General features: G+C 47.6%; 1 protein-coding gene across 3 annotated transcripts; it reads right to left on the reverse strand.

Annotated features, from left to right (window-relative positions):
• Positions 1 to 155: 155 nt before the first annotated feature.
• On the reverse strand, positions 156 to 20,015 carry nfkb2 (nuclear factor of kappa light polypeptide gene enhancer in B-cells 2 (p49/p100)). Of its 3 annotated transcripts, none has more exons than XM_085295999.1 (24): positions 19,907 to 20,015; positions 18,150 to 18,257; positions 11,676 to 11,715; positions 10,298 to 10,367; positions 9,558 to 9,598; positions 8,268 to 8,366; positions 7,338 to 7,489; positions 6,725 to 6,837; positions 6,284 to 6,442; positions 5,877 to 5,981; positions 5,707 to 5,795; positions 4,435 to 4,573; positions 4,078 to 4,188; positions 3,730 to 3,942; positions 3,495 to 3,636; positions 3,297 to 3,411; positions 2,766 to 2,973; positions 2,509 to 2,678; positions 2,322 to 2,424; positions 2,071 to 2,249; positions 1,780 to 1,867; positions 1,527 to 1,696; positions 764 to 875; positions 156 to 560 (listed from the first exon to the last, which is right to left on the reverse strand). In XM_085295999.1, the coding sequence occupies exons 2-24, from the start codon at positions 18,164 to 18,166 to the stop codon at positions 490 to 492; spliced, it is 2,706 nt and encodes a 901-aa protein (XP_085152125.1). In that variant the 5' UTR covers positions 18,167 to 18,257; positions 19,907 to 20,015; the 3' UTR covers positions 156 to 489. The 3 variants fall into 3 exon arrangements, with proteins under 3 accessions (XP_085152125.1, XP_085152126.1, XP_085152127.1); XM_085296000.1 differs by lacking the exon at positions 19,907 to 20,015 and adding an exon at positions 19,054 to 19,787; XM_085296001.1 differs by lacking the exons at positions 18,150 to 18,257; positions 19,907 to 20,015 and adding an exon at positions 12,511 to 12,756.
• Positions 20,016 to 20,720: the final 705 nt, after the last annotated feature.

Genomic DNA, 20,720 nt, shown 5'->3' on the forward strand with positions numbered 1-20,720 from the left:
TATTTCACATCAAACTTATACGTTTAGTTTTGGTATCGTCACTTTATTTTTGAGGTGCTGGGATCGTCCATATCAGGGAGCAGGCGTGCTGCGTTTCAGACCGGACAGAAAATGGGAAATTCCAGTTTCCAGAATGGAGAAGAAGCAGCTCAGTGTGAAAGTGAAACAACAGATTTATTGATCATTTCATCCACCCAACTTTTCAAAAAGGTTATTGACACAACACACATACTCTTTAATAAAGTGAAATTATTACAGGAAAATGAAACATAAGTTAAAAAGAGCACGCTCTGAGATCTATGGTACAGTTTCAGCGTCGATTCGTCCATCCTCTGTATTTGTTTTATAAAAAACTTCATCTTGATTCGCTGAGCTGGATTTCAAATGTTCGTCTCGATCCTACAGGAAGCAAACGTTTACAGTCCGATCTCTGAAACCCGCTGCAGGTTTCTGATGGATCGCAGAAGGATGGTGCTCGTGACGCACTCGTCACTGCACGCCCGCGGGCGGCTCCACGTCCTCCATTGGTTGGCTGCCGAAGCCGCTGTCGACAGTGACGTCTGATTGAAGAGAAGAATAAGAACGAGGTGAGTGGGTCTGTTGGACGTAACAAAACGTAAGCAGCACTTCGATGTTAGATGTGAGACTAAAAACAGATTCCAGTCGTCGCTGTTCTGCACATGCTCAGTACCGTCCTGCTCTATCGCTGCAGCGTGTAAAACATCAGATCTGAGCAGAGCTAACGGACGCCTCCGTCAGTTACCTGTGTTGTGTTTGTCGTCTCGGAGCTCGGCGTTCCTCAGCAGTCGGACTCCTTCTGTCAGACCGAGAGACTGCAGAGCTTCAACCAGGCCTTCGACTGCACCTCCACCCAGCTGCAAACACACACAAACGTTTAATCTGACCTGCAGCTGTCACAAAGCACACCTCTGCAGCTTAACGTGGAAGACTGCCACGAGCTCCTGTGAGATACATGAGTCACACTGCTGCAGTACCCACATACTCCACCAGGAGGAGCCCATGACATTCAGTTTGTTTCAGTTCTACAGAAAATCACCGAAGTCCCCTCCAAGTGCTTTACGCGGTACGTTAGAGACTCGGCAGTAATAACAGACGCGTTGCTGCTCACAGGTGTCACAGGTGTGTCTGACAACCTGATCGAGATAAACAGGAAACGTCCCTCACAGAGTCTTCCTCTAAATAATAAACTGACAGCGATCATGTGACTGTGTGCACAGGAAGTAGCAGCACAGCTTACGGAAACATCTATGAGCACCAGCGATGCTTCCTGTTTGTGTCGCAGAGCCGGGGCGTGGCTGGCAGGTGAGCTGTTACCTGCAGCTGATTTCAGGGTAAAGACCCTAAAACGGTGGCGAGGACGAACTCCCTGTTAACAGGAAGAGACCTCTAATTGACTCGGGCAGAGGGAGAGGCGGACACGTGGGGTGCCATCACGTGAGGCCGGCTGTCAGACGTGACCCCGCGCAGCCTCAGCGAGGCACGTGTGCAGTGGGCGTGGCTCTTACCTTGTAATGGCGCAGCAGCTGGCGGCAGGGCGTCGGACTGTCCTGGTACAGGTGAGTCAGCGTCATCATGCCCAACTTCTCCGCCAGTTTCTTCCAGGGGACGTCGCCGACGCTCAGCACGTTCACGAGCCGTGACAGCGTGTCCTCGTCGAGCCCCGCGCGCTCCACCTCTGTGGCGGCATCGCAGCTTCACGTTAGCTTGTTTTTAGTAACATCTGAAAGCCGATCAGCTAAAAAGAGAAAACCGACAAACCTTCAGTGCTGCTGGTCGTCGGTCTGATGTTCCCGCTGCCGCGGCGATCCGACTTCGGACTCTTAGATGGCGACAACACTTTCCTGACCTGAAGAGGTGATGTAGCCACACACAACAGCTTCTCTGTTAGCGTCCTCACAAACCGTAACGACGTTCAGAAAATGCCACCTGAGGGTGTACTCTGATTACTCTGAATCGATTACCCCGCTGTTTACGCAGTTGGTCGATCACATGTACATCTGTCGTCTCTACATCTGGAAAATATGCTTTTATTTTGAAAGTACAACTTACCTTTTGGCATTTAGCCAGGTCCAGGGGGGTGTGGCCTCCTGCAGGTCTCTTGCGGGGATTGGATGTCTTTGGGGCGACCTCTCGCTCTTTCTCTTCTTCTCTGATTGGTTCATCTTCATCGTCTGAGGAGGAGGAGCTGAAGAAGAGCGGCTCATCGTTCTCGATGGACTTATCAGCACCTGAGGAACAGCCCACCTTTAATCACCTGTTTGTTAAACGTGGCTCCGCCTCCCCATGTGTGCGTGTCTCACCTGCAGCGATGAGCATGGAGCAGAAGGTCGGCGAGCTGAGGCTTGCGGCTAGGTGGAGTGGCGTGTTTCCTCCAAACGTGCAGGCGTTAACGTCAGCTCGGAGCTGGAAACACAAAGACATTAATGACATCAGATTCACACTGCCGGTTGATGTAAAGAAGCTCCGCCCCCTGCTGTGTCTCGTTACCTCGGTGATGAGCAGGCAGGCCACCTTGAACAGGTTTTCTCTGACCGCCAGGTGGAGGGCGGTGTTCCCGCTCTTCTGCTCAGGCTCGTTTATTTTGGCTCCGCCCTCCACCAGCAGACGCAGGCAGCGCTCGCCGTCCCTCCTCACAGCCAGGTGAAGTGGGTGGAGGCCTGACGGAGAGAAACGTTTCGGTTACTTTCAGCCTTTTATATTTCTGTGTGTGTGTGTGTGTGTGTGTGTGTGTGGCATCCTCTCACCGTGGAAATCAGGCATGTTGACCAGGTGGGCGTGGCATTCTCCCAGGTGAGCCAGCAGGAAGCGAAGAATGTTGTGGTCCCCGGCCAGCGCCGCCAGGTGGAGGGGAGTACGGCCATCTTTGTCCACCAGGCTGGGGTCAGCCCCCGCCTTCAGCAGCACCTCCACCACCTTCACCTGCCGTGTGATCACCGCCAGGTGCAAGGGAGTCTGCAGAGGAGGAGGAGGAGTCAGCGGTCACGTGATAAGGATGTTTGCAGCTTCCTGCAGCGCCCTAACCTGCCCAACAGGTGTGTGCTCCGTGCTCCAATCAGAGCACAAACACTCCAAACAGGAAAAACTTCCCAGGACTTTACCTGCGCATCTGAAAACACCTGATCTGCCAGTTTCTGCTTACCTGTCCTCAGACTGCAGCTAAAAAGATGAGGCGAGTTCTAGTTTACCTAGTAACCTGTAAACTATGCAGGATGTTATTACCTGTTACAGCTGGGTTTACTCATTATCTACATCAGACAGGAGGGGGAGGAGCTTACCTGCTGGAGGTGGTTGGCTGTGTTGATGATGCCTTGCTGCTGGCTGCTGAGCAGAGTGTGGATCAGCTGCTGGATCACACCTGTCTGATGATGGATGATGGCCAGGTGTAAAGGTCTGGAAGGAGAAACAAACACGTGAAGCCACCAAACAAACCTCAGAGGAGAAACTTGCTGTGATTGGTTCTCAGAAACACTCACGTGTCTCCGTTTCCATCTTGGATGCCACACAGGTGTCTCTGGATGGCGAGGAGGACGCGAGCGTCTCCAGTGCTGCAGTACTGCAGCAGGGCGGTGGCGGTCTGCCGGGCGCTCTGAGAGACTCTGCTGTTGAGGGCAGCAGCTGGAAACGCAGCACAGGTGGAGGTTCAGGTGAGAGAGCGTACAGCGGCACGTCATCGGCGTACGACGAGAGGAGAACAGTTTTGTTTCTTACCGATCTGAAGGAGCTGCTGACGGAGCGGCGAGTCGCTCTGTCCTCCTGTCTGTCTGTCGGTCTGCTGCTGCTGCTGAGCAGCACCTGACTGAGGGGCGGAGCCTGACATCTGAGCCCCTCCCCCATTACCGAAGCCAGAGAAAGAGACATTAAAAAACCCTCCCGTTCCTGCTCCTCCCCCGGCTCCATTCATCTCCTGGTGGAACTGAAATCCTGCAGAAAGAAGATTCAAAACTCAGGACGGCTGAGGAAAGCCCGGCGCCGCGTCCGTTTCAGTCTGAGAGACGCCTTCCTCGTGTTCATGCGAGGAAATCCCCCTTCTCATGCCAATCTTAGAAACATTCCTACCTCCTCCTCCTGATCCACCAAATCCCCCGGCTCCTCCTCCTCCTCTTCCTCCTCTCCAGTGCTCATAGTGAGGCAGCGGCTTCTGCTTCTTCCTCAGCACCTCCTCTTTGTCTGCGAGGGAGAGAAGACGAGACGATGGTGACGGAAAACAAACTAGAAAGTGCGCTTTGTGTCTCTCGCTGCTGTGTAATGAACACCTGAGTGAGTAGGTGAGGACTGAAAGTCTGTGCATGGCAACAGTTTCCACTGTGGGAAACCCCAGAACTGTGACCTTTAACCCCAAACATCTGCGAGCCTCTGTGGGGATTTACCGGCAGCGCCCGGTTAGAATGTGCTGTGTGCAGCGTGGCGGCTCACCTAGGACTTGCGGGATGTAAGTGAACTGTTTGGGGTCACTGCTGTCGCCCGCCTTCTTCCTCCTCAGCTGCAGGAAGACGGTGACGGGCCGCTCGATCTCTGTGCTGTGATAGGCCGGCGTTTTGAACACGATGGCGTACTGCAGGGAGGAGAACAGTTACTCAGTGTTAAGTGTTTTCTTCTTCGTGGCCTCTATTAGACCAGCTTTGCATGAGTGAAGGCTCGAAATAATCCTTCTTTACATTACACAGCCCCTCAGATCACCCTTGGCCTAAAATAAGCTGTTGTAGCTCCTCCCCCTTTAAGACAATGCCAAAGAGCCTCCAACACCACGGAGAACCGCCTGTGTATGGTCTTCCTGTTCCACAGGGGGCGCTCTTGAGCTGGTAAAAGCGTCTTTAACAGACTGGAGAAAAAAGTTTTGCTGGTTTCTGTGAGTATCAGGAACATCACAACAGCACAAGCCGCTTTACAGCATCCTAAACCCTTAACCGACCAATCAGCACGCAGTAGCAGGACAGCAGTGCCTTATGGGAAACTAAGGGGCTGGTTCCATTTCAGTTCAGACATGTGATCCACGATGGATCTCTACTAAATAAACGCCTTATTCCTCTCTGAGCACGCTCACAAATGCAAGACTTTAAAGTGGGTGGGGCTTCTGTGGCTGGGAGCTACCTGCCCTTTGTGACATCATACAGAGCAGGAGTAGAAAAACCTGAGGTGAGTGCAGTGATGAGAGCATTTATAAAAACACTGACAGTCGTCTGTGTTCACTGTGCACAGCTGCAGTGCGTCACATGACTTCCTCTTTAATGACGTTACACATGCTGTGCTGTGCGTGGGGGCTTTCCTGCACATCGAAAAAAGCCACCGACACTTTATTAATATTATTTTCACAATTTTTAACGTCACACACCACAAACCCACAAACTGCAGGTTTATTGTGTTGAAGGCTGCCTCTGTTTGTCTCTCGGCGACTCAGACATTTCCTACGAAGCAGATCTGAGACGGGATTTCTGGCAGAGCTGCTTCCCCCAAACGCAGCCTCAAGCTGAAGCTGAGGCAGGTGAACTCGTCCAGCGGGCAGATGTGTCTGCAGCCCGTTTGGAGGAATTCCCCTCAGAGCGCGCGCACACACGCACACGCGCACACACACACACACACACACACACACGCACACACACATACCCCAAATGTAACCCTGACACTAAAACCACATTTTGAGTCTCCAACTTGTGGGGACGGGATATTGGTTCCCACACACACACTTACCTGTTTGTGGACGTCCGTAGGTGAGAAGTCCCCAAATGCCTCCCAGCATCCGTCCTCGTCCTCCTCGTAAAACCGGATCTCGATGTCATCTGAGGAGCACAGAGGCATGATGGGATATGTCTGCAGCCTGAGCGGCGGTGAAAACAAAGCGCTGGAGGTTTGTTGTTTACCTTTCTGGACTTTGTCGCAGAGCAAGAAGATCTCGTCTCCTCCGAGCACCGAGCCGCACGTCTTATCCATGCGGGAGATCTTCAGGTTGGAGGCGTTGGGAGACTCTGCAGGAGGAACAGATTTTGATCAGAGCTGAGCTTCTGTCAGCGTCTGCAGTGCGGTTCATTTTCTGCTTCTTCATCAGTTACATTGTTTACTTTAATAAACAAACTGGTTACTTCAGCACTAAACACGTCTGCAAATACAGCTCATCGTTACAAAGTTCACTGCGCTCAGATCAGCTGAGCAGGACGCTCAAACCTCTATCCAATCAGAGGCCTGAGGACGCTGCATGGTCAGCATTGATTTCGTCCACCTCTGCAGCACAGCGAGCTCTCGTCTAAGCAAATCTTTACTGAGGACTCACTGCTGTCGTAGATGGGGTTGGAGACGACGGGCTTCAGCGCTCGGGTGAAGGCGCCGGTGCTGTCCTGCAGGTAGGCGGTGAACTTTAACCTGACGATGTTCAGGTCCATCGTCTTCCCTAGCTCCTTGGCCTCCTTCACGATGGCCGACTCCTCGACATCTGCAAACACGCACGAGTTCGACACCTTTTATTCTGCTCGTCCCGCTGAGCTGATCGCTACGTGTACGGTCTGACGTTTGTGTGCGGACATGACAGCACGGCATGTTCTGATGCTTAAAGAAACAGGAAGTTCAAAAACTGAAAGGAGAATTCTGACTTTCTGTTTCTGAACGTCTGAAAGCAAAACGATTACTTATCGTTTCTGAAAACGAACAGCAAACCATTTTAAACGGTGACAAAGCGAAACAAAGACTCAGGACTGAGGTGTTCAGGTGAGTCTACCTGTCAGGTGACAGTGCGGCCCTTTGAGCCGCTTCTTCTCTTCTCTCAGCCTCCGGGTCAGAACTTCAACCACACCCTTCTTGGTCACATGGAGGATCCCCAGGTTGCTGAACCTACAGGAAGTGACATCATCCATTATGCACAGTCTCTTTTCTACATAAAGGTCGTGACTGCAGTGAAACACAGGCAGCGATGTGTTCAGTGTGTTTTTGTTTTTCTCTCTGGGTTTTTTCATTGCAGTAAAGATTCCCAACACTTTGCTGGATTTCATCTGAATCTCAGACAGAAAGCTGCGACTTCCTCTTTGGACTTTTCCCTCACAGCAGCACAAAGAGGCACAAACACACAAACCGTCTGCCTCTCTGTCTTTAAACTGTCTGACACTAAATCCAAACTTTAGAGCAACAAAGAGCACATCGAAAACAACATCCAACTGACAAAGAAAACGAAATAACAATAAAATAAATATTAAATAAAAAAGATTCAAAGTGACCAAAGACTGACTAGAAGCTGACTCTGAGGGGGTCCTTGTGTTTTTTAATAATAATAAGGCCAAGGGGAAGTAAATAAAAAGGGAGGGGGTAATAATGCCGTGATGTGATTGGATACTGACGAGGCGGTGAGGTCGTTGGGGCCAATGTCGATGGTGCAGGTGCCGTTTTCGACGCAGTGGCGTCCAACCAGACTGTGGGCGTGGACGCGAGGAGGGTCGGTGTGCGTCACTAGCTGGACCTCGACCCGGGCCAGACCCACGTAGTTATTGATCTGAGGAACAAAGACAGCATTACGGTCTGCACGCCACAGGCGGGCTTCAGGTTGGACTCCATGAACAGCTTTAATAAAAATGGTGGATGTTCTGGTTAAAGGTGTGTAAAGATGAAGGCTGGAGGTTCTGCAGTGGTGAACTTTGAGCCACGTGTTGCACAATTATTACACAAACATCAGAAAACGTATTGTGGGAGAACGTTTCAAAACCTGCTTTAGGACACGAACGATAACGAGCCCAGCGTGGAGCCCTGTGGGACACCGGCTTTTACGTCATTACCACACACGCGTGGCTCTCTGCGGATAAACATTTATGTTTATTATTGCTAAGAGCTCCTCCGAGCGTCTCCACGCACAGGGAGATCAGGTGTAGTACCGAGCTCTCCCACATTTCCTGTCCTGAAAATACCCGATAAAAAAGTTCCAAAAAGTCTTTAACTGTAAATGTAGAGAGACAGCACGAACAGGGACGCTCATCGGATTCCCTGGATGCAAACTGTCACCGATCAGTGTGCGTGAAGAACATTTGTTCCTCAAACTGTCGTGAAGATCGGTACAAATGTGGCGCTCGCCCCCACCTGGCTGGAAACTCCACGTCCACATTTCCCGATCAGCACTGATTGATTATTGGATCGTTCATCCAGAAACAAATGTCCGAGGGTTTGTTTTTTAAAACGACCTGACTGAGTTCAGTTTTAGGTCGACGTACAGAAACATTGACCGCCGGAGAGGTGAACGTGGCAAAATGCCGAGGTTGTTATTGACGTGTGTTACCCACCCTCACTGTGGGGTACGTTCTCTTGTTCTTCTCGCTGGAGGCCCCCGGGAGCCCGCCGTGTGATGGACCCTCGCACTCATAACGGAAACGAAATCCCCTCTGTAAACACACACACGTTAAAGATAAGCACAGCAGTCAAGATAAGGGAACATCTGTATTTGTTTCCCTGAGCCGTCACGCTCACAGTTTCACTTTCTCTTCAAAGCAGTGCATGAATTCAACAACATTTAAAACAAGGCGACGGGTCTGAAACTGTTGTTCATTTCATTACAAACAGCTGCTGTGTGCATGACTCGTGATCTTAAACTTTATTAAAACTTTATTCTGAAGAAAAGCTAAAAATGCGACTGCATATCAGAGCCGGTGTGCAGGCTGTGGTGCTGTGAGCGTTTGCGTCACTACTTCAGCACTGGTTGCGTAAACTCGGCACTTCCTTTGTCTTCAGAGCAGAACTGAGCGATTTGCATAGAGACAGTCAGCAGACACGCAACCTTTAGCAGCAGAAACTCCCTGTTTGTGCTCGTCGGCTCTGTCCCGTGTTCTTATATGACTGTTGGGAAAACCCTGGATAAAAGGAAGTGACTGTTGTATTAACGTGTGGATCAGCCCGCCGGGGAAGCACCGCTCTGAGTCTGAACGAAGTCTCTTCTTCCTGTTTGAGCTTCAGCTCAGGTCGGAGCTTTGAGCTCATTCATCACCTCACGCTGTTCAAATCCTTTGTTTGCTTTGCCATGCAGGGCATCGTTCGGCTTCACGTTACACACAACAACAAACACAACAACAAACACATTTTTGTGTCGTGCTGCTGGTGTTACGTCATCACGCTGCATCCCACCACAGCTGTAGACTTTGTATTGTCAGAGCTTTTCTACTTCAAACTTTAAAACATCAGGATAAGACGTTAATGTTATGATGTCTGTGGTAGGCTCAGGGGAATAAAACTGGACTGGGACAAAGCAGTGAACCTGACTCTGATCCCTGTGGGACACCATCAGCAGCTACAGCACTTAATGGACCGTTCGTCGGTAATGCTGGCGTCTGTTAATCACTCCACCGGTGAATAAAATTCAAATGAGGACTAACAAAGGAACAATCACGTTTAAACCATTGTTGAAGATCTGAACCACCAAGAATCCAGGTTTATCAGGCCGTCTGTGTCTTATTGCTACGCTATATTGTTGACGACTGCTTCGATCTTTATCTTTGTCACCTCCATGTTTCCACTGCAGTCTTTATCCACCCACCGCTGCCTTGTCGTGTTTGTAACAGGAAGTAAGATGTGAGTCTCACCTGTTTGGGCTCTTCGATGATCTGAATGTACGGGCCGTGAGCTACAACACAAACACAGGTGAAGAAAAAACACTCGTCAGTCGCTGTGACTGATCATTTCTCAAAATCATCATCAACTTTCACTATTTCATCAGCGAGAAGCAAAATGTTACCAGACGTGAGTAAATTCTAGAAGGTTCTAGATGACCAGGTGTTATTCGCTGGAGTTTTGTGGAGTTTCTTGTAACATGTTACAGTACTGATGCCCACTAACCGACACACACACACACTTCTGGGTATGAAACCCAGACTGTACATGTTTCTAAAACTGAGGGAGGGTACTGGGGCGCCCCCAGGGCAGGATCAGAGAGCTGCGTCCATCCTGAGCTGTTTGAGGTTGTAGCAAAACCTAAAGATGGTGAAAGGCTCTGGACTTCACAAGGCTTGGTTTCAAACACACTCGTGTGTTCTCAGGAGCTCCTGACTGCAGCCTGACCGTGTTCTCAGTCAGACCCGTTAATGGTTCACCTTTGACCTTTTTAAACCAGATGTTGTGGTGCAGTGAGATGCTTCAGACAGGAGGTCAGTGTGTTAAAGGCAACAAACTGACTTAAATAACAAACACAAATGAGAGTCTGCAGATTGATGTTGTTTCCTACAATGGCACGCATCTTTTTTCTGATTAAGGAGGCAAAAAATGAGCTGGGAGTTCAACCTGTTCCATAGTTTGACGTGACTGTGACATCGTCCTGAATGCTCACCTGTCTCAGGCATGAAGGGCTCTGTCTTTATGTCCACTGGAATATAGTCGTACGGCATGAACTGCTGCAGCTGAGGACGAACAAGCAGAAACATCTTTAACAGAGCGTCGATCGATCGTCTTTACAGCTCAGACCTTTCAGTACCATCAGACTGTGCTGTCGGTGTAAAAGCACATGTTACAGTTGTGATGTATAAAGGCAGCGGGCCCAATGTCGATCCCTGTGGAACACCTCCATCACACAGGAAGCGGCTCGTTCGTTGTGCCTCACTCTGTGGCTTACGATTGGTCGCTGGCGGACATTCCAGACTCCAGTTGCCTAGGTAACCCTTGTAAAACAGTTTCAGGGGCTTCATAACGTTCCTGTGAATCATCGATTTATCGGCAAAACTGACACATCCCTGGTATCAAAATGATTGATCAGTTAAACGTGAATCATTAGCGCTGTAAACCCCCTCGCAGCCCCTCAGATTTCTGCTTTTTAACGAGTTTCAAACGAATCGGTTATTTCTTACCGTAACTGAAGCACTCTGTTCTTTAACTGCCTCCACTTGTTTTACACCTTTCTGCATGATTGCATTCAGCTGCACAGAATTCACTCATATAGAGAATGAAGAAGATTTTAAATGTCATTTTTGGGATGCTTTACCAAATTTAAGCTTGTAAGTTGCACATTAATCCTGAGCCACGTCTACAGGAGCGACAACTGCGGCCGTCCTAATGAACGCACCGCGCTGAGCTCGTACTCCAGCAGCTAACCTGAAGCAGACACCCAGTGCAAACATCTGGAGCCTGTTTGGCTTGTGGTAGGCCTCCTCAGTTAATGAGAAGCAGGAACAACTTTATTCAAACGCGTTGTTGTTGCATCAAAGCGAAAACGAGCAGCAACCGACTGAAGCTCTGCGACGCTTCGTTGTGTCACCTGCACCTCTCGCCTGGTTAAATACAAAGCTGTGCTTCTTTGAATGAGAAGTGGCTTCCTCTTTAACTGGAAACGGTGTCATTGCTCCCGAGTCAACATCCAACACTGATCCGATCCTCGCGCACCGTATGAAAAGTTTTCTGAACTGGTTTTGTGTCGCTGCTTCCTGCTGAGGTCTCCACAGGTTTACAACAAAGAGCCCACCGCACGCTTTGATTTCAGGCTTTGATGTAAACGCGTCTCTTCTTTTAGACATCAAATAAAACTTCACAGATGTGCAGAAAACCTCTGAATCCACTCAGGATGATGTAATCAGAGGAGACCTGAAATCATTTCCACGTTCTCGTGTCAGAACGAACGGTTAGAGCGAGGCTCAGGCACGCTCGCTGATCAGCTGGATTAAAAACACACTTCCTGTAGTGGAGAGAATAAAGACAAATGTAGAGAAAGTACTTACGTCGTGCTCGTAGCCGCCGATGAACTGGGCTTCAGTCATCCTGCAGCACAAACAGAGACAGTCAGTGAGAAGCGTTGAGAAAGTCAGAGGCGTGTCGGAGGAACCATCGGCCGAGCCGAGTCGCTTTAAGCCCCCTCAGGCTGAAGCTGAAAGTCCCGAGAGGCGGACAAAGACACAAGAGCGCAGCAAAGCGATCCAAAGTTCAGCAGTTTCACTTTCACGCACTCAAACACTGCACGACCTCTCTCCTTCCCTCCTTCTTCTCTGCTGTTTGTCTCTAATCTCCCCCCTCTCTCTCTGCCCCTCCCCTTCCCGTATCTCGCTCTGCTTTCAGTCACTTCCTGGAAGTGGCTGAGCTGAGGAAAACCCCCAGAATCCCAGGCCTGCAGAGAGAGGAGGCGGGGCTACAGCTGCTGATGTCACTCTGCTGCTGCCGGTGAGGCAGACGAGGAAGAAGAGCAACAACAAACAAAAAGAAAAACAGAGATAAACATTCGAGCTGAAAAATAAAGACAGAGTCGACATCCTGAGACAGTTAAAGTCTTTAAATAACACTCATGATGGTGTGAACGACTTCTACAGAAACAGCTTCGAATGGAAGCAGCCGTGTGGAGCTTAAAGAGCAGTAAATAACTACAGCCGCACTCTCACAGCTTATTTCACCTCATCAGAGCGTAAACAGCTGATGAGGTCTGCAGCACAGTCACGAGAGAGCGGACGAGAAACCGGCCCGACAGCGTTCAGCCGTCAGACCCCAGCAGTTTAACACTGAGACAAAGCAGCTGATTAAAGCTGAAGCCCAGCGTGAAGCTAGAACCAGCAGACAGGGACGAACCTGCAGAGGTTACAGCTGTGAACGGCGCTCTGTCACAGCCGGGCGTCCGGCTCCGCTCTGCTTCCTCTTTGCTCTCTTTTCTGTCTTTTTGCTGGTTTCTCGTTCGACTTCCTGTCCCTCGTCTAACGCCTCTGACTCAAAACTGATGCGAAGCTCACTGCTCTCCCAGCTTCAACCCGCTGTGACGGGACAGCCCCTCTCAGCGCATCGACCAATCAGAGCGCTGTGCAGAGACAAACCCACAAAGGTAGAGTACGAGCAAGATGAGAGAAAACCCGAGGGGAAGTCTGCAGGAATCCACAGAGGTTATTTCTTTCATGTTTCCCTGAAACAGCTTCAGTCATTCGCTTGAATTAACCTGATGAAACATTTCTTCACCTGCAGCGTGAGAAGCACCGAACGCGATGCAGACACACAAACAACAGCTGAGGATGCCCATGCGACACACTTCATGTTTGTGACCTCGAGCAGACGTCCCAGGCTGCTTCCAGCTCCTTCAGCTTGTTTCCCGAAGCATCCGGACGCTCTACAGCCGAAGAGCTTCAGTCATTCACCACAGAAGAACAGCTGACAGCAGCTGCAGGAATCTTTAAGACCTGCAGTTTAACTGATGTGTGTTATCTGGCTTCACGGACAGAGAGCTGGGTGTCATCAGCATAGCAGTAGAAATGTTTGCTATGATGATCCAGCCTGAGGGAAGCATGTATGATGTGAACAGAGCCGCGCGCTCAGTTTGTGAAACTTTATCTTCAGATACAGTTTGACTTTTGTGTAATACCGATTTGCACCAGCAGATGGTACAATGAGTCATCGTCACGCACATTATTAACATCTGTATTTAAAAAAACATGCCAGTGCAAATGTGATGTCACATTCTTCGTTTGTGTGTATTTAACCAAACTGTGGATCCTGATTCGTCTCACCAGTAAATAAAAACGCTGCAGGTTTGAATGGATCTGAAAGCTTCTTCCACCTGCTGATCAGAGCTTATTGATTACTGCACATTGTTCCTAGTTTAGTTTATTTGTGTCTTTTCTTTATTTTGTTGGATTTGTTCTTCTCGTGTCTTATTCACGGTTTGTGAGTCAGCTGTGAGCTGCACTGACCTTCATGAAACTTGTGCAGCTTGAATCTGGTTATGTTTGGTTTATGATGGTTATAAATAATCAGCCTGAGACGTTCGAGCTGCAGACTGAGTTTCTGCTATCGGCCTCACTGCCGCTCCTGATTCTGTCGCTGCATTTCTACCCCACACTGAAGCAACGAGCAAAGTGCTGCATAACAAGTAAAAATAAGAATAATCATTTAATAAAGAAAGACAAGAGAAATAAGATAAAAAGTAAAACAATGATAGAAAAACAGAAGCTGAACCCAGTCTGAAGCTGAGAACGATGATGAAGAGAAGGGTTTTCTTCAGTTTGAAGGCTGGTAATGAGGAAGACGATTCTGGAGTTTCACAACGCCCGGTCAGCAGTGCGAACCAATCAGCAGCTAGTAGGCGGACCTCAGTGAATGACACGTGACGTAGACGAACCCCGTAAAGCAGTTAGCGACAATATTTGAAATGTTTGTGTGCACGTCACCGGAAGCCAGTGCAACAATCAGAGGACGGGCCAATAATGGCCACGCCTCCGTGTCAGCAGCATTATGAACCCGCTGCAATCATTATATTAGACCTTTCTACCAGAAACAGACGGTTTAACTTCAGTTAAGTCTAAAGTACGCTGCTTTATCAACGTATTCGATACCTGAGCCAAATGAAAGAATCAAATATGACTCCAACATTACCTGATGTCAGGGCTCAAGATCTGAAGGAGGAGTTATGGAGAGTGCGACCGGCAGCTGATGAACGTCATGTAGGTTCAGAGGGTCATTAATATGGCCCAAAAAATCATTGGACATCCTCTTCCCTCCCTGAAGGACCGGCACATCAGCTGACCTGATTGGCTACCTCCCTGGACTTTTTTGGGGGGGGGGGTAACAACAATAATAATAATAATAACAATAAAAATGTGCAATAAAACGTCCCTTTTATTTCTTCCTTTTATTTAGTTAAGTTACTGTGTTGTCCTGTTTGTGTTGTGTGTCGTATTTCATTGTACTGTTGTTCTAGGTATGACTGTGCAATGACAACAAAGAGTTACCCGTCAGAGCGTCATCAGCATAGAAATGATCCGCAACATGTGGCAGCACATGCAGTGAAAAGACAAGTGGTCCCAGACCCGAACCCTGAGGTATGCCCCAGAGACAGTATCCGACAGTTCAGGAGATCCAGATCATGTGATCCACTGTATCAGAGCAGCATCACCACCGTCAACAACACATGCGATCATTAACAACAGACAAAAGAGCAGCTTCTGTGGAGCCAGGCTGAAAAACCTGCAGCTGCTGGAAATCCACGTCCTCCAATACGTTAGAAGGAAAAGACGAAGAGCAGGACGAGGGTGGAGATCTACAGGTGGAGCGTTTCATGCTTACGTAGACCGTCCCTTAGACTCACAAACATTTCTAAATGTTAAAACAGATGAGACAGTCATTTACAGGCAGGAGGATTCGACCTGTCAGTAACATTAGTTAGTAAGAAACGCTCAAAGTGATGGATCAGAACGTTAGAGCCAATAAGAAACTGAAATAATCTCAAATCAGATCCAGATTATTAACAGAGCTTCTGTCATGAAAACAAACATCTTGTAACCGCCTCGAGTAGAGATTAAAACCTTAAAAGCTGAACTTTAACTTTTCCATTCAGATAAATCAGATTGTTTCCACCAGAGCAGAAATATTTATATCAATATATACATTTGAAAATTTGCGATAACGATATAACTGACGATATAATTGACACGAGACAAAATACTTTACAACTCCTCAACTTTATTAGTGCAAAAAACCCCATCAATGCATTTCCACTGAAACAAGCAGCTGTTTTTTATCTGCATTAAAGTTATATAAACATGTAACAGTGCAAATTCCTCACTGACAGTTTAACCAAAAGGCATTTCCAGTGGAAACTGGCCGACATATCCTCAGCATAACCATGTATAATATCCACAACACTTAAAGAGGTTATACACACACAGTACGGTAATATTATGTTGAAGCACAGTACGTATCACTCCGCGAGGCTCCGCCTACGACAGCCGTAACGCTCCCACAATCCATCGAGCGGTGCGGCTTCGTAGCTTAGCAAAGTCGTAGTGAAACATCTGACAGATTTTCGAGCGCCGTGCACATAAAATCGTCTCGAGGTCAGTAAACACAACCAGAGTTCATACATAAGGCACACGGGATTATAAGGGGCTCTGTCGACTTTCAGAAAAATCAAAGGATTGATTTTAAGTGCGCCGTATTTTCCAAACAACACGGTAATAACGACGGCCCGCTAGCATGCGCTACCAAAAATAGTGCTTTGTTGTGTATCTGACGGACGAAAGCTAAACCAGTTCCACACCAGTGAAGCTGCAGCATTTTTACAAACCAGTTCAGGTTCATGGTTTCACTCAACGATCCGCTTTCGCTCTTCTCATTCTGCGTCACCGCCATTTTTCGGCCATGTGCGTATGTAAACAAAGGCACTGCGCATGCGCGTTTTACCCATATTCTATCGCCATATTTCATTTTCTTATCGTTGCCCAACATCATACCGGTGTTACTGTGAACGGTGTGAAATGACCCAGCACTAGTTTCCACACTGATAAACACATTTATGTTCTTTTTACTGCAGTGATACGAGTGTCTGAATCCACTATTGTTCTGTGATGAGAAGTTCAATGGAGGCATGTAAAATCAGGAAATATTTGCCATGAGTCAGAGAATATTCCCCACATATGAACTTCTAAATGTAACAGCAACAACGTCGTCTTTGCTGCCTGTTAGCAGAACAACCGCCAGAAGAACTTTAATAAACTTTAAATAAACCAGGGTGTGTGTGGGCTTCACGGGGACACAAACGCTGCTCTTTTAGTTTCTCATCAAGGAAAAATGAACTAGAACGACTCGAATACACCTGTTATTATTCTCACTACAATATTATTATTTCCTGTTGTTATTATTATTATTGCAAACATACACTGAGCTGATACAGGAGTGATGAAGAAAACCGACAGCGTCTAACGTGTATTTTTACCTGACAGGCGCAGACAGGGCGTCACTTATAATCCAAATCTGAGGATGAGATGGTTTGTCAGTTTTATTTTCTTATTCTGACCCGTATTAAACTGGCCCCTATTGTAAACATCAGGCGCTTCCTGCAGCTTGGCTCTGATTATGAGGAAGAGCAGCAACAAACTGAACGAATAAACCAACGTCAGTCTGCATCAGAGGTTCCCATCGCTTTCAGGTGAGAGCCATATAGAGTCAAACTTTCCGCTGCGCTGGGATGTTTTGTAGCAACCGCTGTTTCAGAAACAACCTCCATGCGCCTTAACGAGGTGTTAGTCATCAGCTGCTGGTTGTCACGGAAACACAAAACAGACTGAGGTCTCAGCTGGTCAGATGATTTATTTAATCTAAAACAGGCTGCTGTCGGCTTGGGACCGAAGCATCAGTCCATCCTCCGTCTCAAACTGTCTCTTTAAAAACATACTTTTCTCTGATTGGACAACTTGTGGAAGCCTGCAGAGGGGCACTACGTACCTACATGTGAGCTGCGCTGAATGATGATTTATGCAATCCACGAGAGAAAGCATGACACGCTTCAGAGCGGCGGTCTGTTGGCGGTTTAAAAATGATTTCTTTCCTGCAAATCAAGTCAGGGGCGAGGGGGTGGAGCCTACAGCTGGAGGACGCAGACACTACGCAGGTTTGGGTTCATTTCCTCAGGTGATCGAACACACCTGTCTGGCAACCCACGCAGACACGTGGAGGACAAACACACCCGAGTGCACCAAGCGTGACACTGTCACATTTTCACGACCTTTAACCTTTTGATTCATGTTTGTGTTTGCTCTCATTCATCAGCTCACGGTCGGTGTTTCACTGTCAGAGGGTAAAAAACTCGTTTGGAGGACCAATCACATCACTGCTCTTTATGTGTGTGTTTGTGTGTGCTGCATAAAGCGCTGTGAGTGCAGTCAGTGTAACATTGAAGTGAAGTCGTTCTGATTAAAAATGGTGAAAAGAACATGGACCCAAACGTCTTGGGTCGCAGCAGATGGCCCCGCCCCTCCCTGAGCCTGGTTCTGCTGGAGGTTTCTTCCTGTTAAAAGGGAGTTTTTCCTTCCCACTGTCACCAAAGTGCTGCTCATAGGGGGTCACATGATTGTTGGGGTTTTGTCTGTATGTATTATTGTAGGGTCGACCTTACAATATAAAGCACCTTGAGGCGACTGTTATAAATAAAGTTGAATTAATATTACTAATAACAACAACAACAATAATAATAATAGTGCCATGACGATTTAAAACAAAACCCTGGCGCTGCAGCGAGCAGGACAGGAAGTGAGATACACAACCTGCTTTAACTTCAGTGCACAACCTACAAACCAAAACAAAAATCACTTTTTGGAGCTTCAGGGCTTCCGTAGAAACCACAGAAACATTCCTGTGCGTCGCTGAGCTTTGAGCAACAGGATTCCAAAACATCTCATAACAAACAGGAAACGCATCACAGCACATTACAGGGTTAACAGCAGACGTACCGCAGGGCTCCTGCCATGGCTCAGCGCTGACAACGACGATGATGATGATGATGATGATGATGATGAGGAGGAGGCAGCTGACCTGTTCTTCCTCCTTCAGGGATTTTCCTGTGGATGGTAAGCGAAGGGTTAATGACACAGCTCGGTGCTGATGGAGTCACATCAGTGGGAATTTCCACCCTCCTCCTCCTCTGTGATGTGTGGGGACGATCAGGGAGCTCAGGCCCAACAGACACAGTTAAAGGAGCAGTCCGCCTTCACCACAGCCTCAGTTTCACAGGGTTAGCTTAGCACAAACACTGAGAACCAATGGAAACTGTTAGCCTAAAACCCAACAGGAGGAGGAGGGGGAGCAGCTCTGGAAAGGTCACATTTACATCTGCTTTCATGTGTTTTTGGAAAAATGTTTTTCAAGCTACTCAGAAAAATTCATCTTTCAAAGAAAATGATGAATTTTTTTCAATGATTTGCAAACCAAACGAGGCGTTTAGGCGCCGTCAGAACTTTCTGTCCTACAAACAGACGAGGAAGACTTGCTGAAGCTTCGCTGCTTCCTCCAAACACAGTTTTCTGAACTTTGACTCTCGGACCTCGGCCTTATTTAAACTCTCCTCAGCTTCTTTAATCTGCTTTGATATTTTCACGTCTGTAAGGTAGAAATTCTCCTTTCATTCATTTTTCCAGAGCGGACAAAAAAAGTCTCATTTTAATGTAGCACCATCAGCACCACATCTGTGCTCTGCGAGCGTCACGTGATTGTTGGCTGCTGTCTGTTGTATATTTGTGAGTCTGTGAGCACCTTGAGGCGACTGCTGTTGTCTTTGGTGCTTTATAAATAAAACAGACAAGATGATTAAATATTGTAACATCTGTGTCTAGAAAATTCTCTTTTGATCATATTTACAGTAATGAAGTCTGTGGATGTCATCAGAGCGCCTTAAAGGAAAACTTCAGGGTCAGAGGTCAGTGTCATAACGATGAATGTTCCCTAACCCTGCAGATGTCTGACGTCAGCACGGCTGTTTCACGGGTTCGTTTCGGGGAAATGTGCGAGCAGAGCCACACGCGTTGGATCCACCATGAACACCTGGATGGAGGTGATGCAGGTGTGGCGGAGCGCCTGGAGCCGCCTCGGGTCACACGGGGTAAAACGGCCGACGGCAGGGCTGGCGTGCAGCACGCTTCCTGTTAGAAAGGCCTTGTTTCCTCTGGAACTTCTTTCAGGTACATCTGAGCCGCAGGTGGGCCACACCGAGACCACCACACGCCACACTGGAAGTCCTCACTCCGCGGCCCCTCGGCAGGATTCCGGAAACTGGCGAATCTGAGGGCTCGGTATGCGGTAAAGGATCATTTTGAACTGTGAAGCAGCTCAAGAACAAACCCCAGGAGCCGAGCACAGTGGCTATTTAACTGGATTCTTTGCGCCTGACAACAAACACGAGCCTGGATTACAGAAGCAGAACGAGCCAGTTTAAACATCACAGCGCAACCTCAACACCTCCAACACCTCCACACTTCATCTGCATCAAACACAGCCAGCGCTGAAACGACCCAATAATCGATCATCAATAATCCTCAGTGATCGAGTAACAGCTGCTCACGTCACCCCGAATGTTTGTCACGCGAGAATGAGGCACATTAAAGTTCGGCTGTGGTGGAATCACCTGAGTTACAGGTGCGTGTCCAGCGCTCGGTTAATAATTTTATTTTATTGATCAGCAGTTTGACTTTAAACGAAGTTAAAGAAACGTTACCTGCGCGCAGCTCTCAAGGTTCACTTCAGTCTGGAAACTCCAAACTGGATTCAGCAACAAGACCAAGATCACAACCCCAAGGTCACGTCCTGCTCCCGATTTTCAAAATAAAGCTAAGAACCCTGCACCTCTGATGTGAAGCGAACAGGAGAGAAATCAGTGTGAAAAACATTCAAACGAGAAGAGAAAAAAACAACAAAAAAGGAGGACAATAAAACAATAACAGTCGCAAAAAATATTCAGGAAAATTAAAAAACAGCATTTCAAATGTTTTTTTATTTATATATCAAAAATTCACATTATCTTAATTTTTATTTATTTCCTGTGAACTCATCGACTGTAATACATTCAGTTCAGAGATATCACTATTTCATTTGAATTTTTAGATTTTGTTTATTTAAAATTCTCCAGATAATTTTATACAAATTATTAAAATAATTAATTTAAGGAGAAAAGCGAAAAGATACAAACATTTTTACACAAACAGAAAAATTAGAAATATAAACAAAAAAAGAAGCTTTTAATGCTTTGTATAAAAATTAAAAAAAAATTAAACTAAATTATATTTAACTATTTCACTATCCTTTCAAAATGTGCGGTAAAATGATGCTTTTGTTTTGATAATCAGGAAGTCATGTCCCGCCCTCCGCAACAAACTTGACTTAGGTCAGCTCGGTTGTCATGGTGACCGCAGGCAGGCAGTCAGATTGGAAAGCCCCAGAGCTGAAGGGGAATTCCGGCACCACGTGGCAAACTCTACCTACTGATTGGTGGATGGTAAAGGGGAGCCACGCCCACCCAGGCAGAAAAACAA

Source organism: Mchenga conophoros, linkage group LG13 (genome assembly GCF_057382185.1).
Source record: "Mchenga conophoros isolate Kocher_MC1m ecotype Shallow Benthic linkage group LG13, M_conophoros_male_GT1.1, whole genome shotgun sequence".
NCBI classification, from domain to species: domain Eukaryota; kingdom Metazoa; phylum Chordata; class Actinopteri; order Cichliformes; family Cichlidae; genus Mchenga; species Mchenga conophoros.